General features: G+C 31.1%; 2 protein-coding genes and 1 non-coding gene across 3 annotated transcripts; 1 reads left to right on the plus strand and 2 right to left on the minus strand.

The window, feature by feature from the left end:
- Nucleotides 1–229: 229 nt before the first annotated feature.
- TRNAS-AGA (transfer RNA serine (anticodon AGA)) lies at nucleotides 230–311 on the minus strand. The gene has a single exon. It is a non-coding gene; the product is annotated as a tRNA-Ser (tRNA).
- Nucleotides 312–6504: 6193 nt separating this feature from the next.
- On the minus strand, nucleotides 6505–10802 carry LOC126665730 (probable proteasome inhibitor). Its single transcript, XM_050358619.2, has 9 exons — nucleotides 10556–10802; nucleotides 10309–10480; nucleotides 10071–10223; nucleotides 9679–9765; nucleotides 8480–8557; nucleotides 8347–8378; nucleotides 8123–8201; nucleotides 7939–8016; nucleotides 6505–6940 (listed from the first exon to the last, which is right to left on the minus strand). The coding sequence occupies exons 1-9, from the start codon at nucleotides 10728–10730 to the stop codon at nucleotides 6871–6873; spliced, it is 924 nt and encodes a 307-aa protein (XP_050214576.1). The 5' UTR covers nucleotides 10731–10802; the 3' UTR covers nucleotides 6505–6870.
- A 358-nt stretch (nucleotides 10803–11160) lies between these two features.
- On the plus strand, nucleotides 11161–12921 carry LOC126657923 (uncharacterized). Its single transcript, XM_050352622.1, has 4 exons — nucleotides 11161–11216; nucleotides 11322–11907; nucleotides 11968–12171; nucleotides 12307–12921. The coding sequence occupies exons 1-4, from the start codon at nucleotides 11161–11163 to the stop codon at nucleotides 12919–12921; spliced, it is 1461 nt and encodes a 486-aa protein (XP_050208579.1).
- The last annotated feature ends 10803 nt before the right edge of the window (nucleotides 12922–23724 follow it).

Below are 23724 nucleotides of genomic sequence, written 5' to 3' on the forward strand. Positions count from 1 at the left end.
CACGAACTGAAATCTAAACGAACTGAACATGAACATTCCATTTAAAACTCGACTGAACATTAACCGAACATAAACGCTTGAAATATTGGCTCGGCTGGATTCATTTACACCCTACCTAGGCTGCAACGATAAACAATTACAAAAGATTGGTAAAAAGGAATATAATTAGACTTTATAAAAGAAGAATAGTAAGGCTAACCTAGCTTGTTTGAAATATTGAAATTGGTTACGTGAGCGGCAGGATTCGAACCTGCGCGGGCAAAGCCCACATGATTTCTAGTCATGCCCGATAACCACTCCGGCACGCTCACTTGACGGTAAATTTTACTGATCAATATAAATGTACATATAACTATTGATAAGACCACCGAGTTTTTGAAATATTTTATGATAATTATTAATTACAATTGCTCACAACTATAAATTTACATTTGAAAGAATGATTTACTGCATTTATAAAATAAAAAGATAATAACTGGTTCTCCATGATAATTACTAGTTTTTCATATTTTAGACAAATCAACTATTCTATTGTAATATTTATTAAATTACTATTAACTCCTTCCCTTAGTTAACTACTTCCTCCAATCCATGATATTTATCGCATTTGAAAAAAATATTAATTCATAATACTTGTCACTTTAAAATACTCCTTCCGTCCCGTTTAAGAAGTCCCATATTCCATTTTGGGATGTCCCATTTAAAAAGTTCCATTACTATTTTTAGAATATTTTTCCATTGAATACTCTATTTTACCCTTATTTTAGTCATATTAAAAGAGTTCTATGGAAAATTTCACTATCATTAATAGGGGCAAAACATGAAAAAACATGAAAAGACAAGAATAATTAATGTTTTTTTTATCTGTGTGTAAAGTCAAATGGGACTTCTAAAGTGGAACGGAGGGAGTATCAAAAGAGCATTAATTACTATTTTTCCATGTTTGCTTCCAATTAATTTATTGAAAAAATACAATAAATAAATAAAAATAATAGTCATAAATATAAATAAGTTTTAATGTAGGTTTAATTTAGTAAAAGTATTTATAAATTAAAACATATTGATTTTTTTTTTAGTTTTTGTGTTAAAGTCAAATGCGACAAATATTATGCACCGGAGAAAGTATTATATTATTTGACGTTCTCATAGAGTCCTACAAGGATTAAACAAAATTTGGCCTCAAACTTGTTTTTCTTTTAAGAAAATCACAAAATTATTAAAAAAATAAATGAAATTTCAAAATAATTAATAATCACTTTTTAAATCATAATATTTTAATTGTTTTAGATTTTTATTATATTTTAAAAGAAATATACTCAAATATATTTTTTTATTAATTTTAATATATTTTGATTCAATAAAATATTTAAAATTTAGCACTCCCTATATTCCTCAAAAATAAAAAATAAAATATGTTTACTTTCACAAGAATTAAAAAATTAATTAATTATAGTTCATCTATGATAAGATTCCTACAATGCTTTTTTATTTTTCAAAGTGAATCATTATAGAGCCATTATATTTTTTAACAATGCTCATATGATAAGCTATGAAAGTATTTTAATACAATTTTTATTCTTAACTAACATTAAATGTAGCAATGTTTTTATTTTTATGAGACAAAAGAAGTTATTTTTTTGTTTTTATAAGACTGGGAGAGTATATGTTTTTTGTATTTTAATTTTTTTATTTCAAATCAAACCATACAAAAAGCAAAAACACATTGATATTTAAAAAAATTAAAATAGAGTCGAACCAAAATATTTTATATCCAGTTGAGTTTTTAAAAAGATTGAATATAATTTTTAATTTATAGTTGTGTGTGCAAAATTTATCATGTTTGACATATATAAGATCGCACCGCATCAGCTAAAACTAAACATGGATATATTTGCAACACTCGAAAAAATAATAAAATTTGTAAATTTTTTTAAATCATGATATATTTGACAAACAAAATATAATTATGGATAAATAAATATATTTTTTCAATTCAGCGATTTACTTTTTAACTCCGTAAAATGCACAAAAATAGATGCTTTCAACCACTAAAACTTAAAAGCCACCATTATAATATAAACCAGTATTTTAAAGATTGGACCGCCAGTCAAACCGGTTAAACCGAGAATCGGCCAGCAGTCCGGTCTAAAATTATAAAGAACCAAATTTTTTAGTTGAACCGGATTAGACCGAACTGAACCGGTAAAATACCAAGTGTTGAACTAGTAAACCCGAAGTTGAATCGGTAAAAAACCGATGAACCGACAATTTTTTTAATTTTTTTAAAATTTATTATACCGGTTGAACCAGAAACTGATGGTCTCACCGGTTTAGCCGCCAAAATTACTGATATAAACCTCTATCCACTATCCTTATTTAAAAATAGAACGTTTTCTAAATTTTCTCTGTAAAAATTACAGAGTTATTCCACAAATTGAAATAGTGGGAAAAAAATTTTGAATTTGTAATCCACATCTGCTAATTTTGCCTTCCTAACTTACAACTACAAAATGACTGGTCTAATTTGACTGATACAATCTAAGATATTCAACTAGCGAAGCTTATAATAAAACCTACTTGCACTTTAATAAAAAATATTAAGATAAGCTTCTAAGACTTTATGTTGTTCAACTTTAAGTAGTCGTTATTTATTGGCTTAATTGCACCAAAAATCACAAACTTTTGTGTGTTTTTGGTATTTAACATAATCTTTTTTTCTTGGCGTATTTAATATTAACTTTCATTTTTTGGCATATTTGTCCACGGGACCATTTTGGAGAAAAAACGACGTCGTTTTGGGTGTAAAACGGCACCGTTTTGTATCCAAAACAACAAAACTTTTCAAAGAAAATGGTCTCATGAACAAATATGCCAAAAAAATGCAACGTTTTACACCCAAAACAATAAAAAATTTCAAAGAAAATAGTCTCATGGACAAATATGCCAAAAAATAAAAGTTAATGTTAAATACGCCAAGAAAAAAAGATTATGTTAAATACCAAAAATACGCGAAAGTTGATGATTTTTTATGCAATTAAGCGTTATTTATTTAACCCCTTTAATATAGTTTGGCTTAAATGAATATTGTTGTGTTAGTTTTATATAAAAAATTTATTTAGTAGCTCTATGGTTTAAATTTTATAAAATTAATTATGTTTATGTTATATGAATTTGTTTGTGAATGAAATATGTTCTGCACTAGAACTGAACCAAACCAAGGATTAATGTATTAACAATAAACACCTCTAACAATAAAAAATGCAGAAACATATGTTCTACAAGTCAGAAACATAAAATAAAGGGTTAATGGCAAAATAAATCACGAACTTTATACATTTTCTCATTTTAATCACGCAGTTTAAATTTTCTCATTTTCATGCACGAACTATCACTTTTTCTCAAATTCATGCACGGTGCTGAGGTGGTACTCATTTATTGGTGTAAAATAACCTCTACCTTAGCGAATTACACCAATGGAGCCGTGACGCCTCAGCACCGTGCATGAATTTGAGAAAAAGTAGTAGTTCATGCATGAAAATGAGAAAATTTAAACTGCGTGATTAAAATGAAAAAACGTGTAAAGTTGGTGAATTTTTATGACATTAACCCTATAATAAATATGAATTTACCACTCAGCTTGCACGCTTTAGTCAACTAGCATAAAATTGATGTTTATCATTACAATAATAAAAAAAATATTTATTTAATTAGAAATATAGAATTCACGGACGGAACCAAATATACACAAGCATATAAGCTTCAGTTCAAACTCGCTTCAGAATTGTTAAAGACTAATAGGTAGGGTTTGAAATGAAATCAAGGTTAAAAGATTGAATAAAGGATCGACGCACTTTTTGAATTTGTGACACGGGGTCATCTAACCCAATTTATATTTTTTTGAGCAACTAACCCCAAAACTCTTCATTTTTTGATCAAATAACCCCATAATTTATATTTTTATTTTAAAAAATAAATTTAGAATAATTATATCGCAACAATTAGAGAAATATATAATTACTTTTTTGCATCTCTCGCCTCCGATTTATATTTTACACATTTAAAAGATATAATTATGGGTTATTTGACCCAAAATTGAAGAGTTTTGGGGTTAGTTGCTCAAAAAAGTATAAATTGGGTTAGATGACCCCGTGTCACAAGTTTAGGGGCGCGTTGACCTTTTGTTCTTAAAAGATTGGTCATCGAGAGGTCGGACTATAGATTAAGACCGGACTGAAATAAAAACCTATATCTGCTACTGATCTAGAAGATAAATTGATAGTAATTATTAATGTTCTAACTAATTTAATAATAACAATAATCTCTATATTAATTAGGGCTTTTTACACAAACAACCTACATTGACTAATTGTTTACTTTTATACATGTCATATTTTTCACTTACTAAACTACCATACACGGAGCTGATTCTAACTTTTATACGGATCTTATATATTCAACCCTAATAGCACAATCATCATAATTTCATTTATTTTCTCTCTCCTCGTCATTCAATTCTCTCTTCCTCTCTCTTCCTCTCAGCTCATCTTCCTCTCTCTTCCTCTCCGCCGTCTTCCGCTTCGCCGTCCTCTATTCCTACGCTCCTCCGTCATCGTTCTCATCATCGTCTCTGTTGTCATCTTCGCCAACGCCATCATCTCCTCTGCTCGTCTTGTCATCTATTTGATTTCAGATTTACAATTTATTCATTCTTCTTCTTTTTCTTTTTTTTTATTTTCAGATCTACAATTGTTTTACTGTTTTTTCATCATTAAACATGTATATAGATTATATTTCAAGAATATAATGTTAATTTCATGTTATGTAATATACAATTATGATTATATGGAATAATTTTTTGTTATTTCTGCATTTTGTTTTTGTGTTTGGTTGTATTTCTGTGTTTATTTATTCCGCAGCTCGATTTTTTAATGATGGTTGATTGTTGAATTATTATAATGTTACAGTGTTGTTGATTTGTTGTTGATTTTGTGTTAATAATCAGTTAGTATTTCCTTGATTTTAACATTGGAATTTTTTTTTTAAATTGGCAAATTAGATAACTTTGTCAGCGAAATAAATTAAATAAAATAAAATTTAACCGATACTAGATAATTATATGTTTGCATTATTATGTTGACATGTTGTTGATTTCTTGTTGATATTTTGTTAATTGTCACAGTTTTTCAAAAAATTATGTTTTATTTTATTCCTTATATTGATTCGTTGTTGATTTATTGTTGACATTATGTTGATAAGTATTTCAACTTTTTTTGATTTTCAATTTTATGTTGACATGTTGTTGATATACTGTTGATAATATGTTGATTTTTCAATCATTGAAAGAAAAATAAATTATATGTTTACATTATTATGTTGACATGTTGTTGATTTTTTGTTGATATTTTGTTAATTGTCACAGTTTTTCAAAAAATTATATTTTATTTTATTCCTTATGTTGATTCGTTGTTGATTTATTGTTGACATTATGTTGATAAGTATTTCAACTTTTTTTGATTTTCAATTTTATGTTGACATGTTGTTGATATACTGTTGATAATATTTTGATTTTTCAATCATTTAAAGAAAAATAAAATTAGTCTTAAATTATTGTATTGATGAGCTAGCAGCCGCACAGTTCCTTCAATATATCACTTGTATAATTTTTTTCCGTTTTCCACCTCTCATACCTAACTAAATTTCGACAAAGCCGGTTATGATACAATTTCATTTCATCCAACAAAAGTTTATTTCACTGACAATATTATCTTATTTGTCAATGTTAAAATAAAAAAAATCAGTTGATATCAACATAATATCAACATAAAGTCAACATAAAATCAACAACACTGTAACATTACAATGATTCAGCAATCAATCATCATCAATAAATCGTTCTGCAGAATAAAAAAACGCAGAAATACAACAAAACACAAAAAATGCAGAAAACAACAGAATTTTATTACATAAAATCACAAAATTATTCTAAATAACATGAAATAAGTATTAGATACTTTAAATATACTCTTTATACATGTTTAATGGTGGATAAACAGTAAAAGATAAACAAATTACAGATCTGAAAATGAAAAAAAAAAGAACAACAAATTTCAGATCTAAAATCAAAAAGATAAAACAAAGATGGCGCGGCGAGACAAAGACGAAACGGCGGAAATAGAACGGCGGAAATAGAACGGCGGAGGCGGAACGACGGAGGCGGAACAGCGGAAGCGGAACGGCGGAACGGCGGAACGGCAGAGGCGGAACGGCGGAAGCGGAACGGCGGAAGCGGAACGGCGGAAGCGGAACGGCGGAAGCGAAAGAGCAGAAATCGTGGAAATTTTCTTTCACATCTCAAAAGAAATCATGGAGAAGAAGAAGAAGAATGATTGAGAGAAATAAGAAAAATCGTATAAAAGAAAGAAATTTGAAGTACAAGTTATTAAAGTAAGAAAATGAGGTAGGTAAAGTAAAGATTTAACTTGTACTGTATAAAAGTAAATGGGCTGCCAAAATCAGTATTTTATATAAAATGCCCTATTAATTAACCAACACCTACAAGGCCACAGCAAAGGCTATAGAAGGGAAAAATATGTCAACTCTAGAAGAAACAAGACTAGTATATCCAACAGGTCATGCAGATTTGGCCCGAGTGCATACTGAGTCCGTACATACAAAATGTTGAATTTTTCATACCAAAAGCCCAACTTTGGCGACCGCATATACATAAAAACTTGAGCTGTTAAAACTTAAAGCCAGTGACATTTCAAAACTTCTTACTATATATACAGTCTTCTAGTCTGTAGCACGGATAGAGTATAGTATTTGGAAAGCTTTCTCAGATTGTGTATATTTTCCACAAGGTTATGCACTCTAAATGAAATCGGAACCACCGCCAAAATGCTCAAGGTCCGGATGAGTTCCCCCACTGCGCCTAGGGTTTCTGCAACAAACATAAAACCGAACAATGAGTTGATGACAAATGTTCAGTGTTATATGTCGTATCAAAGTAGCTGCATTAGATGACATAAAAATTATGTTCTAATAAAATGTTTGTATGTACAAATTAGGAGATTATGGTCTTGTAAGTTGTCACCGAAATTGCCAATTTTACAGACATCATTCAAGAAAACCATCGTGAAGAGAGTGAAAGCAAGTCATTCAGTTCACCATTGTCCGTCTTGGTCCCGATCAAAGCATAGAACCTACTTCCTAACATGATGAATTCAGTTCTATTTTTATGAAAAACACATCAGCTTTCTTCAGCAACATAATTATGTTAGCACACTCATAACTTTGCGAAAAACTAAGATGAAAAAGAACTTCGCATTAATCAAACACCAGTTCCCAGCATAAGCAATCAGCAAGATGTTTAGGAAAATCTAATACTAGGGTTTGTGAGGACAAACCAAAGGGTATTGAAGCAACTTCATGGATAACCACCAAATGATAGCATTATGTTTTTCTGGGAGAAATGAAATTCAAATTGGTCTTCCAGATTATTCAATTAATAAACAGGTCAAATTGACATTCACCAGATTCCCAATTAAAAACCCACAACTAGCTTCCATCTCTCCTTCCCACTCAATTTTTTTTTGTTTCTTGTCAATTATAATTTATATCATTCTAATTGTATACATGAGATTGTTTAGATTATAGTCATTGTATATGCATATACACTCTTAAATATATTAGTAGCTCAGCCATTTAATTTAAGGTTGGGCCAAAGACGATCAGTGTCGGACCAATCATCACATAGCTTCAGCAACAGCTATACAAATTAAAAAAAGCTAAAAAAAAAGAAAACACGCAGCTGCACACAAACATCATTGAGAAAGAAGCACTCTAACTGCAGGATCTTCATTCTAGAGAAAAAGGGTGGGCGAATGTTCCATGTCGACTTATAAAACAAATATGAATCTGAGTAAAAAGTCTATTTACCTTGCAAATCGGTTGGGCTCAAAGCCAGGAACCCCAGGGGGGCCATATGGATCAAAACGAGCACCTGGAGGAACACCCCTGTAGAACAGAACTTCCCATAATTAGTATCATGGAATAAAAAGTGCATAGCACAGAAGGGGAAGAGAGAGAGAGAGAGAGATAGATAGATAGATAGATAACTCACGGTTGCCCACCAGGAAAGCCTGGATATATATCAGGGCGGTTTGGATGTCCAGGCATCAACCAGCGAGGATCATTAGGCCCTGTTTACAAAGTGGAACATCAATGATACCAAAAAAACTACACATTTCCTTTTTATTCTGTGTTTCTTCCTACCTTTTTCTAATTTGCTTTCTAAATTTTCCAATCAGAAATTAAGAATCTTTATTTGCATTCAGAAATATATACCTAAAAGCATGCTACCACCGCCAAAGCCCTCCCTGAAATAGAATAGCAAAAAAACTTCAAAGTTCACATTGAGAACTACTATGATCAACTAGAATAAGAATTACCAATAAGCAATGCTTTAGGATATGAGTACCTAGTTGGATACATCCCAGCACCAGGACCAGGAAAAAGATCACTACCTCTATCTGTATTGATAGGAGGGATTACAGTTCTAGAAAGCAAGCCAGAAAACAAGGGTCAGATTCCATAATCTTAATGAGATGCATCTCTATATGTCGTGATCATTAATCTGACAGCTTAACATGGCAGGCGAGACCAGAGAAAACTATATGAATATGCAGGAAGGACACAAAAAAAGGCTGCAATAAATTCCAAACATGGAAGTCCTGCAAACAACATATGGAAATTCTCTCATCCCTATTTTTCATAAACATATAACAAATTCTCCAGAAATCATAGATGATTCATGTCACTAAAACATTCTCAACCATGGTTCTTAGAACAAGTGCGTATTGGCCAAGACGGTCAATATGTACCAGAAGTTTTTGAAGACCATAACAATATTATCTGATACGCTATATATTGTGAAGAATCATAAAATATCAGTATTGATTGGTTGATACATCAGATACAACCGATCTGGATGCCGATACAGACCAAATACACGATTCATTTAGTGCAATTTTCAAATAACTCTTATCATTTTATTAATTTTATGTATTTTTCATTTCAATATAATGTTCATTAAAGTGTTTCAATGCATTAATGCAGTAAAAATAACAATATTCTAGGTTTAGTATTCATTTCGTTCATTTCTAATTGGTCTTAAAAAATCTTGTTAGCGCCTGTTCCTATACAGTCTGAGTCAATCCGATTCGGATAAACCGTTACCATATGAAATAATAATACCAGTATTCAATCCATATTCTCAACTACAAAATAATAGATAACGATCGTAAACAATAGTCTCGTCATTTGAGCCACGCACTGTTCAAGGTCAATGGCGGTCTCATTATAATATCATATGCAACTGGGTCAAAAACAAGAGATTCAACTTAATGCACATTATTTTGTGACTAACCGCCAACTTGTCTCCTTGCATAGGATGCAGGTGCAACAATTAAAAAGATAAATGAAAAGTAATCTACATAGTATCATGATTCACATCAGTACCTGACTTAACAATTCACAAAAATTCCTAAACTGGAATTTAGTAAAAAGGTGAGCTCAAAACTCGACATGAACAGAAGTAGACTATTAGTACCAATGTAACAGGAAACTTCAAGTGCACGAGACACTACAATCAGCTAAAACTTCCAAAAATGTACATACCCTGAAGGATGAATTTGAGGGCCTACTGGTTGAGGCCGAACACCAGACTCATTTATACCACCCCTTGATGCATCACTCGTTTCTAATCTACAAAATATACCAAAAGAAAAAATATCAATAAGAAGAACATGAGTCGACCATTAATCATGTGTTAAACATTTTACAGGTGCTTTAGAACTAGTTGTCAAAAAACCATATATGAAATTCAACCAAAACAAAAACGATTCTAAGAACTTTAAAACCTTATGTTCAATTTAACCAGACATCTACGTTTTGATTCATGGTTGAACCTTGATACGGGTATAGATGCCAAAATGATCCCACGAAAGCAACAGTTACTTACAAAGTTATGATATACAGTGAATAAAATAAACAAAACATAAATGAATTACTTTGATCGACTGCTCGACGAAGTTGATTTCTTTGAAGAAGAACCATCCAATTTAGACAAAACTTCCTTGTCTATACTCTTAACAAGCTTCCCCAAATTTTTATATTGATCAGAAATATTTGTACCTCCATTCTCATCAACAAACTCACCAATCCTGCATAAAAATCCATCATTTCATTTCCACCTCCATTAAGAACAATATTTTCAATTCACAAATCAACAAGAACACGAAGAATTACATGATTTCGAGATGAACAGGCTCCGGGACACCATCAGCCAAAGCATCAACAAACAATTTATCATTAATAACCAAATACTTGACCAGCACTTTTTTCCCGTTTTTCTCAGGGTTTACATAGACAAACGCGTACTCGTTTTCTGAATCGTTCCAGTTTTCAAACCCTACCTCTTCTACACAAAATAATTTTGAAACAAATTAAGAATAAAAAATTAAATGATTGAGAATAAATGAGGAGGGGGATTTACCGGTGGAGGAAGAGTAAAAAGCGGAGTCGGAGAAAGCGGGAGGACCGGTGGCGGTGAGGACGTAACCGTCGGAGAGGAAGGAGGCGTGAGCGGCGAAGACTACTTTATCGGCGTTGTTTTTGAAAGTTGGCCTTGCGGCTCTAATTACAGCAATTACTGATTTTTCTTTCGTCATTGTTGTAAAAGTGACTGGAGAAACTGAATTGTTTCTTGAGAAAATGGTAGCTACTGAATTCGAAATTGTCTTGTTTGCAAAGAAAACAAAAGTTTCATTTTGACCCCTTAATTTTGCACACAATGTCAATCAAGGACAAGTTCATAATGTTAGATAGAAATAACACAAGGGTTTTATGAATTTACTGAGATGTGGTACGTAATTTTCTGTTTGGTGCTCCTTTTCAGTTCATGGTTTTTCTGGATTGGAATTAGAATTTGGTGCTCTATTCATGCTGCATCGGTGTTGTGTGTTATTTATTATTGATTTTGGTGATGACACTTGCTGCTGAATATGCTTTGCCTGGTCTAGTTGCTAATATTTTTTCCAAGACTCTGCTTTCTCTTCTTAACACTGCTCCTTTGATATCTACTGCAATTTTCAACAGAGGATGAAAGTGATATTTTGGAATTGTCAGGGTCTTGGGACAACATTAACACGAAAACAGTTGGTTTGGCTCGTCAAGTCCCATAATCTCTAATCAGAAACTAAGTCTCATTCTGAAGCTACTATTAAGTATGTTGCTAAACTTGGGTTTCCTAATCTGTTTAGAGTAGAACCTGTGGGTACTGCAGGAGGATTTTTGTTATTTTGGCATGACCGTATACAACTACATATTCAGTACTACTCCTCCTTTATGGTTGTTTGTACAGTAACTGATTCTACTACTATCAAGTTTGATGTACTTTTTTGCCACTTGCATAGTTCCCCTAGGATTTTAGGCTCCCAACTTGAAACTTTGTTAACTATTAAAAGGCTGTTAATGCCTTCTTTTGTCATCATGGGGGATTTTAATGCAATTCTCCATCCTTCTGAAAAGGAGGGTGGAGTTCCTTACTTGTCTCGATCTTTTACTTTATTTTCTCAGTTTGTTTCGCAAATGACATTACATGATCTGGGATATATGGGGTTTCCTTTCACATGGAGTAATAAACGTGCCTTTCCACTCTTAATTCGAGAAAGATTGGATAGAGTTCTAGTTACTTCAACATGGACTGCTAATTACAATACGGCTTCTGTTCATCATTTACCATTAATTGGTTCAGACCATGCTCTCATTCTACTTAATACCACATCTACTTCAAATCCTACACATACTCACTTTTATTTTGACAAGCGATGGGGATCAGTGGATGAGGTTAGAGACATAATTACTGCATAATGGGATGGACAAATATCGGGTACATTGATTTTTCAGATTTTCAATAAACTAAAAGGTGTTCGACGAAGTTTAAAATCATGGAAATTGGGTTCTACTACAAATTCCCATAAACGTATCATTTATCTCCGTCGAGAATTAGAACTAGCTCAGCAACAAACCGCATCGAATACTCAATGGCCTTACATTAAGAGCTTAGAATCTGAATTAGTTAAGGCACAGATTCAAGAAGAAGCTTATTGGGCTCAAAAATCCCGCATTTCATGGCTTACATGAGGTGATCAAAATACAACTTTTTTCCATGCAAAAACAAAGCAACGTCGTCGAAGGAACACTATTGCGGCTTTACAGGATTCAGCTGGGAATTGACATACAAAGGAACCGGAATTGGTCAAGCTTATTACTGCTTATTTTGAGGAATTATATCAGACTTCCTTCCCTTCCAATATTGATCAGGTTCTTCATTCTTTTCCAGCTAAGGTTACTCCTAATATGAATAGTGTTTTAACTGCTACAGTTGATGCAATTGAAATACAAAAAGCAGTTTTTTCAATACATCCTTATAAATCTCCTGGTTCAGACGGCTTCACTGCATTTTTTTACCAACAATACTGGGATATAGTAGGTCCATCAGTCATTCTAGCAGTTCAGGATTTTTTTCAATCGGGATGTATGCTAAGGGGTTTTAACCATACTTCTATTACTCTCATACCTAAAATACCAATACCCCTTCATGTTTCCGATCTACGACCTATTAGTCTGTGCTCGATTTTTTATAAAATAATATCTAAAGTTCTCACTAATAGATTACAGCAATTTCTGCCTATTTTACTTCCACACTCGCAGAATTCTTTCATAAAAGGACGGTCAATAGCTGATAATATACTGGTGGTACACGAATTATTTCATTATATGCAGCATCAAACAGCGATGAGAAATCCTTTTATGGCACTTAAATTGGACATTAGTAAGGCATACGACAGATTAGAATGACAGTATATTGAATCTATTCTTCAATGTTGGGGTTTTGATAAAACTTTCATTAAATGGATAATGACCTGTATCACAACTGTAACGTATTCTTTTCAACTTAATGGTTCATCGTATGGCTATATACACCCTTCAAGAGGACTTCGACAAGGTGATCCTCTTTTGCCGTTATTGTTTGTTTTATGTGCACAAGGGTTATCATTTATGATTGAGAAGTCAGTTCAATGTGGTGCAATAAAGGGGATACAGTTAAACAGGTATTGTCCTACCATATCTCATCTATTCTTGTCGATGACGTAATTATTTTCAGTCGAGCATCTGCTTTTTTGGCTAGTAATATTTTATAACTACTCAACAGTTATGCAGCTGCTAGTGGTCAAATGATAAATTACGGTAAATCATCAGTTTTCTTTGGTCGTAATGTGGGATTGGTTATACAAAATGAAATACTTTCAGTGTTACAGATGGGTCGAATGGATGTTGCAAAACCTTATTTAGGCTTATGTCCAGTTATTTTGCGATCAAAAACATCTACGTTTGCAGTTGTGCTTTCTAAAGTTAAATCTAGACTGTTATGATGGCAAGAAAGATTTCTTTCAATGAGTGGAAAGGAAATACTGTTAAAAGCTGTTATCTATGCTATTCCTATTTATTCAATGTCGTGCTTCAAGTTGCCAGTCTCGCTTTGCAAACAGATTAATAGATTAATTGCTAATTTTTGGTGGGGTTTGAATAAGGAAGGTCAGAAACATCACTGGTTAGCTTGGGAGAGACTTTGTGTAAGCAAATGGCGCGGTGGGTTGGGTTTCAAGGATCTATTACTATTTAATCAATCTCTTTTAGCAAAGCAAATGTGGAGGATTATTCAAGCACCAGAGTCTTTGCTATACAGATTACTTCAAGGTCGTTATTTTCCAAATAAACATATTATGGAGGCTACATTGCGACACAATCCATCATGGGGATGGAGAAGCTTACTATTTGGATTCAAATTGCTGAAACCATGACTTCTTTGGCAAATTAATTCAGGTTTTCATCTTAATCCTCTTACATCTCCTTGGTTAGCTGACCTTACAAATTCAGTCCCTATGTTAAATAATGGAATTGCTAAATATGAGGTACCTACTTCCATTTCTGGATTGATAAATCAGTTAACCTGTAATTGGAATGAAGTGCTTATTCGTTATTTGTTTCTCCATGATCATGCTAATGCTATTTTATCATTGCCACTACCGTACTGTGTTCAACCTGATCGACTGATTTGGAAGCATCATATTTCTGGAAATTATACATCCAAATCTGGATATTTTCAAGCTTCTCTTAATAAACATCCTGCTACATCTCCTGTTACAATTCATTATTCAAAAGCTGACTGGCAAAATCTTTGGCTATTAAAGATATATCCTCGAATCAAGGTTTTTCTTTGGCGAGCACTTCAGGAAGCCTTACCAACAGGGGAAGCGTTACTTATTCGTGCAATATTAACGTTACTTATTCGTGCAATATTAACGTTACTTGTGTGCATTGTGGAGAAACGGAATCAATGGCTCATCTTTTGTTCCTTTGTCCATTTGCTCAAAGAATTTGGTTTGCTTCTCCATTGGGTTTATTACCGAAAAATTTCCCACTATTACCATTTCATTTATTATGGCAGTACCTATCTAATGTTCTTCTTACTCAGGACCCATCTAAAGAATCGTTACAGCTAGCGTGTTTTGTTTGTTGGTTTATATGGAAATGTCGTAACAAATTGCAATTTGGGAATGAAATACAAACTTTGCAGGTAGTAAATGATGTTGTTGCTGCTTATCAAGAATTTGCAGGTATTTGTCAAACTTCTAATTCTTCATATTCTATTCAGCAACCTTTATCACCTTACACAGCATGGATACCACCTCCTCAGGGGTTTGTAAAACTTAATTACGATGCTTCTACTTCTCGGTTACATCATTGTGGGTTTGTAGCAACGGTGGCTAGAGATTCAAATGGCTTTGTTATTGGCCGTTTTCATGCTCATTTTAGACATATATGGGATCCTGGAATTTTAGAGCTTTTAGCACTCAGAGAATCTATGAACTGGGTTGTTCTATGTTCTTGGAGTCATGTCATATTGGAAGGTGACGCTCTTCAAGTCTCACAGGTTATTACTTCACACAAGATACTGGATTACCGAACTTGGGGGATTTGTCAAGATATATGGCGTCTTCAGAGTCGTTTTCTATATTGTATTGTTCAATATGTTAGTCGTAGGTTTAATGTTATGGCACATGAGTTAGCTTCTGCTGTTAAGAACTCATATATTCAGACTTTGTAATTTTATTTGTAACTTACATTTTATGATCTATCTACTATCTTCTTTTGGAAAAAAAAACTTATTTTACCCTCTTCTATGAGGAAAAAATAATAATTATTTTACCCTCTTAGCCGAGGTGGCATAAAAATCTATATTTACAATAGACAATCTTATACTCTGGCAAAAACAATAGACAATCTTATAATTAATATTTAATAAATTTATAATAATTCTAATAATTAATAGAAAATTGAAGGAACCAATTTCGATACACGTCGGATAATTAATTATTTTATTATTTAATAATTAATAAAATTTAAAATATATTCTATAGAAATATTAATTATTAGAGAGATTTTTAAAAACAATATATAACAATTGATGATTTATTTGGGCTAACACTAACCTTAATTTATAAAGTGAAAGCTGAAATTTTATGAAACTATGACTTTTCTATTCGTTCGGAAAATTTCAAGAAAAGTTATTAGATAATAAGTAAAAATAATGAAGCATCTCTAGTACAAAAAGATATTAAAAAATAGTTTACTTCATGAATACTTCTTTTGATAATTGTTTTTTGGTTTAATATCAAATTGATGTTTTTTGAACTGAATACAAAAATATTTCTTTTGAATTGAGTGATTACAAAGTGTATTTAGTTAGTTTTTTTTATAATATAATATTAATATTAGGTTTACGAATGTAGATGCTTTAAAATAATTTTTTTATTTTTTTATAATTTTTTCTATAAAAAATTTAATAAATATATAATTTTAATAATTAAATAAAATTGATCCACCATGTATATTAATTATTAGAGGGTCGATTGTATATACTTATATAATTAAGAACACCAACGGAGGTCTCTCATTGATTCTTAATATTCTTATCAATTTCCACTTTTTTAAATCACTTATTTAAATTATATTTATTTTAATGAATGTTTTGATTTATATTAACTTCTAAGCACATTATAATATTTTTATCTATATTAACTTCTAATCTATACACTTTATAGTGTTTAATGTATATTAACCTCTAATCTTTACAAATTATTTATATATAAAAAATTTTAATTTTGAAAAAAAATATTAATTTAAAATTTTGACAAATTGACCATGTTATAAAAAATATTTAATTAATTTTTATAATTTTAACATTATACTTTTTTATTATTTTTACCTAATATAAAAATTATTATTGAAAGAATATTAATATTAGAAATCATTAGTACTTTTAAATAATCTGTTATTAACATTAAAAGAGATTTTTATTTTATTAATCTGCATATTATGAATTTTTTTCACACTTTATATATTTTTATTAATAAATTTATTATTTAAATAAATTATTAATTTGAATTCGCATAAATTTATGGGACTTACGTCTAGTAACTGGAATAAGTAGAGTCACAATAACAACAAATTATTAAATTATTTGGAGTTGAAGTGGTAAAATGAGATAAAATGTCTAATTTAATGATATTTCTATTTACAATCTTATTTAAGGGTATTTTAATCTAAAATGCATATTTTAAAGATGTTTTATTTAAAGTCATCATATTGAATCTTTCATTTCAAAATCAAAGGCCAAATTAAACCTTTATTCAAAACAACACTAAGTTTTGTATTGCAGATTAATTTTATGTTCAGATTTACTAACTTTAAATCTTTAGATTAAGGGCGGAATGGCGGTCGGCCGACCCTACTCACTAGAGAAATACAAGAGATGGGTGTTACTCCACCACCGATTTTTTGTTTTCGACTCTCATCGACAGATTACATAAATTTGCTGGCCAAACCAGTTGCAGCGCGGGCGCTACAACTGGTTATATATTTTTCAAAGGATTTAAGGGTTGAATGACATATCTTTCGGACTTTTTTTAATTTTTTTAGCTAAACGACTTGTCGTATGGACTATTTCGATTTTGAAACAAAGCAACTCGCTATTCAGCCCTTCATTTCTTCTTTCTTTTCTCTTTTAATTTCTAAACTTAAACCCTAAAATTGGATCTATTTATCTCTCAAAAAAAATTGGATCTATTTCACTCAATTCATCATTTTATACCACTCAATTCTTAACTCCATCATTATTTCTACTCAATTATCAAAATATTGTGATTTCTAATTTTTTTCTATTTTTATAATAATTAATTTTCTATTTTATTATCTAACAGTAATTTTAAATTATATTTTTAGGTCATATACATTGATTTAGCAATGCTAGGTGGTGGATTTGACAAAACATCAACAAATAAATATTTTATAATTATTGTTTATTTTAAACATTAATTATTAATTTAAATTAGTGTATTGATGATGAATCATAAATGAATTGATTTTGTGTATGTTAATTGTTATATAAATGAATGATTTGGTTGTCTTTCAGTTTTAGTATTTTATTCAAGTGAATTGATGGATATACACTTGATGATAATTGCATAAATAATTTGATGGATTATATATACAATTAATGATTTTTTTATTAATTTTATAAGGTAAATCAAGAAATATAAATGTATTAAATTTTTTTTGAACAAGCGTCTATATATTTTGATTCGAGTACCTGATCAACTTATGAGGCAACTAGTATTTCACAAAAGAGAATTCATGTAGAGTTTAATCCCATTGAACCTATTGTTAATGTTGAGCTTCAAATATGTATTCATGATTATGATGTGAGAATTAGAGACTAAGTTATAAAAGAATACATGTTAAAGGGTTCGTGTCAACCATATGGTCATGGTTTTTCAAAAAGAAAACAAGCAATAGACATAAGACATGAGAAGTTAAAAAGAGGCACGGTTCAAAAAGTTTACCTAGTTAGAATATAGTATAGAGAAAAATGCAACATTTTGTTAGAGCATCCACAATGAGAAGTGTTTAAACCTCAATAACCAGTTGGTATTGAGCATTTTTCATTATGAATGTTCAATATTTATTGAGTGGTTGGTATGAACCAACCACTCAATAAGGGACGCACACCTCTTTTTATTTTTTAATTTTTTATTTTATTCGTTTAAATTGTATTCAACTAATAAATAAAAATGTGGGATCCTTATTAGTTTACTTTTTAAAGTCTAACTATTATAGAGATTGTATAATAAATATGAATTTAATAAAAAAGCTGATGTGGCATGGCTATCAGACGCAAAAACATGTGGATGCTCTTAAAATATATTGAAAAGCATAGTCATATCTAAAGGGTCTTATGTCCTTATTGTTATTATCCTTTTGAACCAAAAATGGTTTAGACCTAGTAGCATGCACATGTACCCTCCTTACTCTATATGGTTTGACCATTCTAGGAAGAATTTTTATGGAAGAAGTTTGAGGCAAAGAGACTTTAAGGAATTTAGTCACATTTGAACTATAAGCATTTTATAAAGAAAAGAAAAACTAGAAGCATTTTGATTATAGTTAAATCCAAATTTTATGGTTGGATTTTTACGAAATGTAAGAATTATATCAAAAGTCTTTTTTTTCCTTTATAAATTTTGAAATCGAATCTTTTATATTAAAATTTTATTCTTTAGTTTATTATTTCCCTTAAGCAAACTATCAAGATTTAATTTTGTTTAGAAATAGATTATAAAGATGATTTAAGAGGTTCATTAGACATTTTAAACTCATGAAATACTTTACTTAAAATAAGTATTTGATTTCTAGCTTAAAGTTTTATCTTAAAAGAAAGCATATTAGCATGATAATCACCATATTTTAAAAAATAAGTTCATCAGGCATGCTATCAACATTTGTATCATCAATATTTAAGCAATCATGTGATTAAACATTAATACCATTTCAAGATAAAAAAAAAATTGTGGGGGTTAGCTTAGTTGTTGGCTCCTCCTCAAATGCCACAAAGCATAAATCTTTTTGCCTCTCATTATCGAATTGTGGATCACCATCCAATGAGGCATTTGGTCCTCCTTTAACATCTCTTATTGAAGAGGAGGAGGAATTGCCATGATTGACTTTCTCCAAACCTATTTTATTCTTGAACTCATTTACTCTTTTGACAAGCCTCATAATCTCATATTCATTACTTTTTTTCTTGTTTTCTTATAATGAAGATCACTTGTGGAGACCTAGAAAGCATTGACATGGTCTTTTTGAATCTCCTTCTTAATGCTCTTGATGTAAGGCATATCATGAAGAAGTAGCTTGCAACTTATCTCATCGGTTTTCAAGGTGGACAAGTCATGAGCTTCTTCAATAGCAATTACCTTGGTTTGCCACTCTAAAATTGGAAAGGACCTTAAGATTTTGCTATTGATTTTCCTTAGTCTAACAGACTTCCCAAGCAACTCAAGGTTTGTAACAAGCCAAGTAACCTAGCAATCATCATGGATACATCTTCATGAGGCAAGCATTTGAAGTCTCTGTACTCTTCAAGAAGCAATTCAAGTTTCTTCTCTTTAACTTGGATGATGCCTTCATGGTAATTCTCCAAAGTATATTATATTTGGGTTTTTTTTCTAAACAATTGCCCTAAAAATAAGATATTTCCAAAACGTGCTCTTGTATGGAATCCGCAAGTCTGACTTGCGGATTCCATACAAATCCCTTAATCCCCTGATTAAGAGATTAATCACCCTTAATCAGGTGATTAGTTTCTATTACTACACGGTCTTATTGCATACATATATCTTTTCTAGTTTCTATGTTTGATAATTGACGGGCAATTTACATAAAATTATAATTAAATAATAAAATAGTAAATAGTGAATATAATATTTTTAATTGATTCAAGAAATTATTATCCAACTTTAATTACTTATAAAATAAAATATTTCTAATACAACTAATATATCTTCTCAAATATTACTAATTCATCCTATTATTCAAGTAATTTTTTTATTTTGGATTGGACTGAAAATTACTGTAAAATGTGGTGCAAATTTTCTTTTGTATGTAATAATTGAGCAATTGGCCATATTATATTTGAATACGCAATCTCATAATATGTAGATGCTAAAGAATTTGTCTCATCAGTTATAGCTAACTTATTTCTAATATGATAATCTTAGGTTTAAGTCTTCTCTATATTTATATTATTATTCCATTTTCTTCTAAAAAGTGGTTAACCTAAAGGAACAATTCAGTTAATAAATATTTTAAAAAATGCAACATTTTTGCATATAATGAACATTCATCACATTAGTAGTTAATCTATTATATTATTTTAATTTGGTACCAATTTTTAGTTTGTTTAATTCTAATTATTAACTTTTTAATTCATTTCAACAAAAGATTTTCTGGCCAAAAATACATACATGACAATCATTTTTATTTATTTTTATCTGAAAATTTGTCATAAATTCAATTCAACAAAAAGATTTTAAGTCGAACTATACATGTGGCAAATTTTCAAACAAAATAAGTAAAATCCGGCTTCCACGTATGCATTTTTGATGGGAAAATCCTCATATGGAATGAAATTAAAGTTTAATAACAAAATGAAACGAATCGAGTCACCAAAATGACATACAACGGTATCCGGAAAATTAATTACCCTAGTTATATACTATTCACAAAATGCCATATAACGATATCCCAAAAATCAATAAAAAGTTTTGGTCTTGATGCGATTTCAATTTAAGTAGTAGAGAATAAACAAATATAGCAATAGATGTTGATTTAAACAGGAAACTGCAAAAAAGGCAGATGTTGATTTAAATAGAGCGATCTCGATGATTGGTTCACCCCTTAATCACCTGATTAAGGGTGATTAATCCCTTAATCAGGGGATTAAGGGATTTGTATGGAATCCGCAAGTCAGACTTGCGGATTCCATACAAGAGCACGTTTTGGGAATATTTTATTTTTAGGGCAATTGTTTAGGAAAAAACCCTATTATATTTGTTTGGCACATATAAAATGTTGAATTTTACCCATTTCTTCTTTTAAGATTGAAGAGAGGAGAGTTGTGATGACTTTCCTATTTTGAGCATTCTCTTTCCATTGCTCTCTGAACCTTTCATGTCTTTCCAAGTGAACTTCAATATTGTTGACTGTGTTACCATAATTTGTTTTAGCTTGGAGTACGGCGTCCCAATTCGCGGTACTCTAAAGTTCCAGAAACATTTTGGTACGAGTACTAGAACTATATGTAAAGAGTTCCATGATTGTTCAAAAAGTTGCAGAAGCAAGGTGAAGAAGAAGAAGATGTAGAAGTGGTTGTGTGTTGCTGAATTCAAATATTAATCTCCTAGGGTTTTCTTATCTTGGGTTTATGGGTTATGGGCTTATTTATATTCAGTTTTTACAGCTAGCCACCTTATAACAAATATAAACACTAACATTAATAGATAATTGTCAGCTTAAATTCATTTTTCACAACTCAAAGAGTTTTACTATAACAAAAACATGTCTAATTAATGCTAAAAATTTGAAAAAACACTTATCAATAACTTAAATTACTATATAAAACAAAGCATGAACACGACAACAACTTACCTTCTCTACTTCCTGAAATTTATTTAACTAATATCAAAATCAAAATGGCATTAGAATAGGAAGACAATAGCAGCAGCCTTATAATTTAGAAGATGGTGATAGTGAAGATGGTGAGAAAGACACTCAGTTTGATGAAGTACAAATACAAAAAAAATCCATTGCACATTCAAGATACAAACAAAAATGAAGCAAATACAAATTCAAAGCCACTTCTAAAAGAAGTTACAATTGTTGCAGTAGGAAATTGAAAAAATCCAAAGGGATAAAAAGAATGGATGTGCAACCACTGCAAAAACACATATACAAGCTCTTATACTGTAATATATTATCATTTTTTAGTGCTCCGGTCTATCAAAAAACAGGGATCGCTTGTCGTAAAACGATGTTGGCAAGCAGAGACTCATATGAACAGCTAAGAAAAAGAGTTGAGGCAGCAAAAAATCAAGGTGCGTCCTCAATGTTGAGGAATTCGTCACTTACAAAAAAATGAAACTCGAGCCTTCTAAGCGTATCACATATGCATTTAAAATATTCATAGGAATGATGTTGGTATGAAAGTAATGAGAGGATCGTGCGCTAATAGAATTCTTTTTAGCGTGCTAAGAAATCCTCACTTCGCTGAAATGATTAGTGCAATCAATAAGGGTCCTAAAGGATATAAAGTACCTACATTTTGAGAAGGCAAGAACAGTGTTGTTAGATGAGTGCAAAAGACAAGTTGAAAAAAATATAACTCCATTTAGAGATACATGGTACACCCAAGGCGTGTCTATTGTTTCAGATGGCTGGTCTAATCGTAACAATAGCCCATTGATTAGTGTCATCGCTACAAAATAGTCGAGGAGCAATGTTTATATCTGCTGAAGATATTTCTAGAATAGAAAAAACTGGACAAACCATAGCACTATAGTTGCTGAAAGAAATCAAAGATATAAGGCTATCAAATGTTGGGCAAATAGTGACTGACAAAGAATTGTGCAGCGGCTGGAAAAGAGATCAAAAAGGTACATAAACATATCTTTTGGTTTTCATGTGTTGTTCACACGTTGAATTTAATTTTAAAGGACTTTGCTTGTGCTTTTAGTTGGATGAGAGACACTTACAAAAGAGGCAAATCCATTATTAAGTATTTTTTAAATCACTCACACTCTTTAGCAATTTTTAGAACTCAATCAAAATTAAAGCAATTGAGAGTTGCTAAAACTAGATTTGCTTCCCATTATATTTTGTTAAAAAAGTTAATTGATTGTAGAGAGGCACTTGCAATAACCATTGTTCTTAGTTCATGGAAGGAATGGATGAGACATGGAGATGAAAAAACAAGAACAATGGATACTTTCGTAACTAAAATAATAACTGATGATGAATTTTGGGATGAGGTCGAAAATATCGTTTCCATTATAAAACTTATTTATTTAGTAATTAGGTATTGTAATGGTGAGGGTCCTAAAATGTTTGAGATCTATGAAAAGATAGATAGCATGCTTCGTGAAATAAAAGACATTATGAAGGGGAATAAGTATGCTAGCGATTATTCATAAATGAAAAAAATTGTGTTAGAAAGATGGAAAAAAATGAACATACCTATTCATTGTCTTGCTTTTGCTCTTTCACCAAGATCTTATGATGTTTGTTATCTTCAAACACCAGCACCGGGTGGTCTTTCTAAGAGACTGTCACGACCCAATCTCATGGGCCGAGACCGGCGCTAGGGAATGGGAGTGGTTGCTCCGAAACCCGTAGCAAGCCTAAAAACGTAAAATAATTTTTTGCGAAACATATACGTCTTGCATGACAAAGATAAACACGTGTCATGCAGAGGCACACATGCCCGACATATATATCCTCTGGCAGTCTCAAATATCAAAACGCAGCTAGCGTAAACATTTTAAAACTTTACAACATTAAAGTTATATTTACAGAAAACTATACATTACAGGCTGAGCTAGCCAATCCATTCCTAGTATGACGTCAAAAGCTAATACCTTGAGTAAAATCAAGTCAACTAACAAATCTTGTCCTTGAACTTTCACAGGACAAGATGGATAAACG

Source organism: Mercurialis annua, linkage group LG1-X, assembly GCF_937616625.2.
Source record: "Mercurialis annua linkage group LG1-X, ddMerAnnu1.2, whole genome shotgun sequence".
NCBI lineage: Eukaryota > Viridiplantae > Streptophyta > Magnoliopsida > Malpighiales > Euphorbiaceae > Mercurialis > Mercurialis annua.

Coding starts and splice junctions, on each gene's coding strand:
- LOC126665730 (XM_050358619.2), bottom strand. CDS start 10,730: ATGACGAAAGAAAAATCAGTAATTGCTGTAATTAGAGCCGCAAGGCCA. Junction 8,202..8,346: donor CGGTGGTAGCATGCTTTTAG/GTATATATTTCT, acceptor CTTTGTAAACAG/GGCCTAATGATCCTCGCTGG. Junction 8,017..8,122: donor GGCTTTCCTGGTGGGCAACC/GTGAGTTATCTA, acceptor TCTGTTCTACAG/GGGTGTTCCTCCAGGTGCTC.
- LOC126657923 (XM_050352622.1), top strand. CDS start 11,161: ATGAAAGTGATATTTTGGAATTGTCAGGGTCTTGGGACAACATTAACA. Junction 11,217..11,321: donor ACAACATTAACACGAAAACA/GTTGGTTTGGCT, acceptor TAATCTGTTTAG/AGTAGAACCTGTGGGTACTG. Junction 11,908..11,967: donor GATGGGGATCAGTGGATGAG/GTTAGAGACATA, acceptor TTGATTTTTCAG/ATTTTCAATAAACTAAAAGG.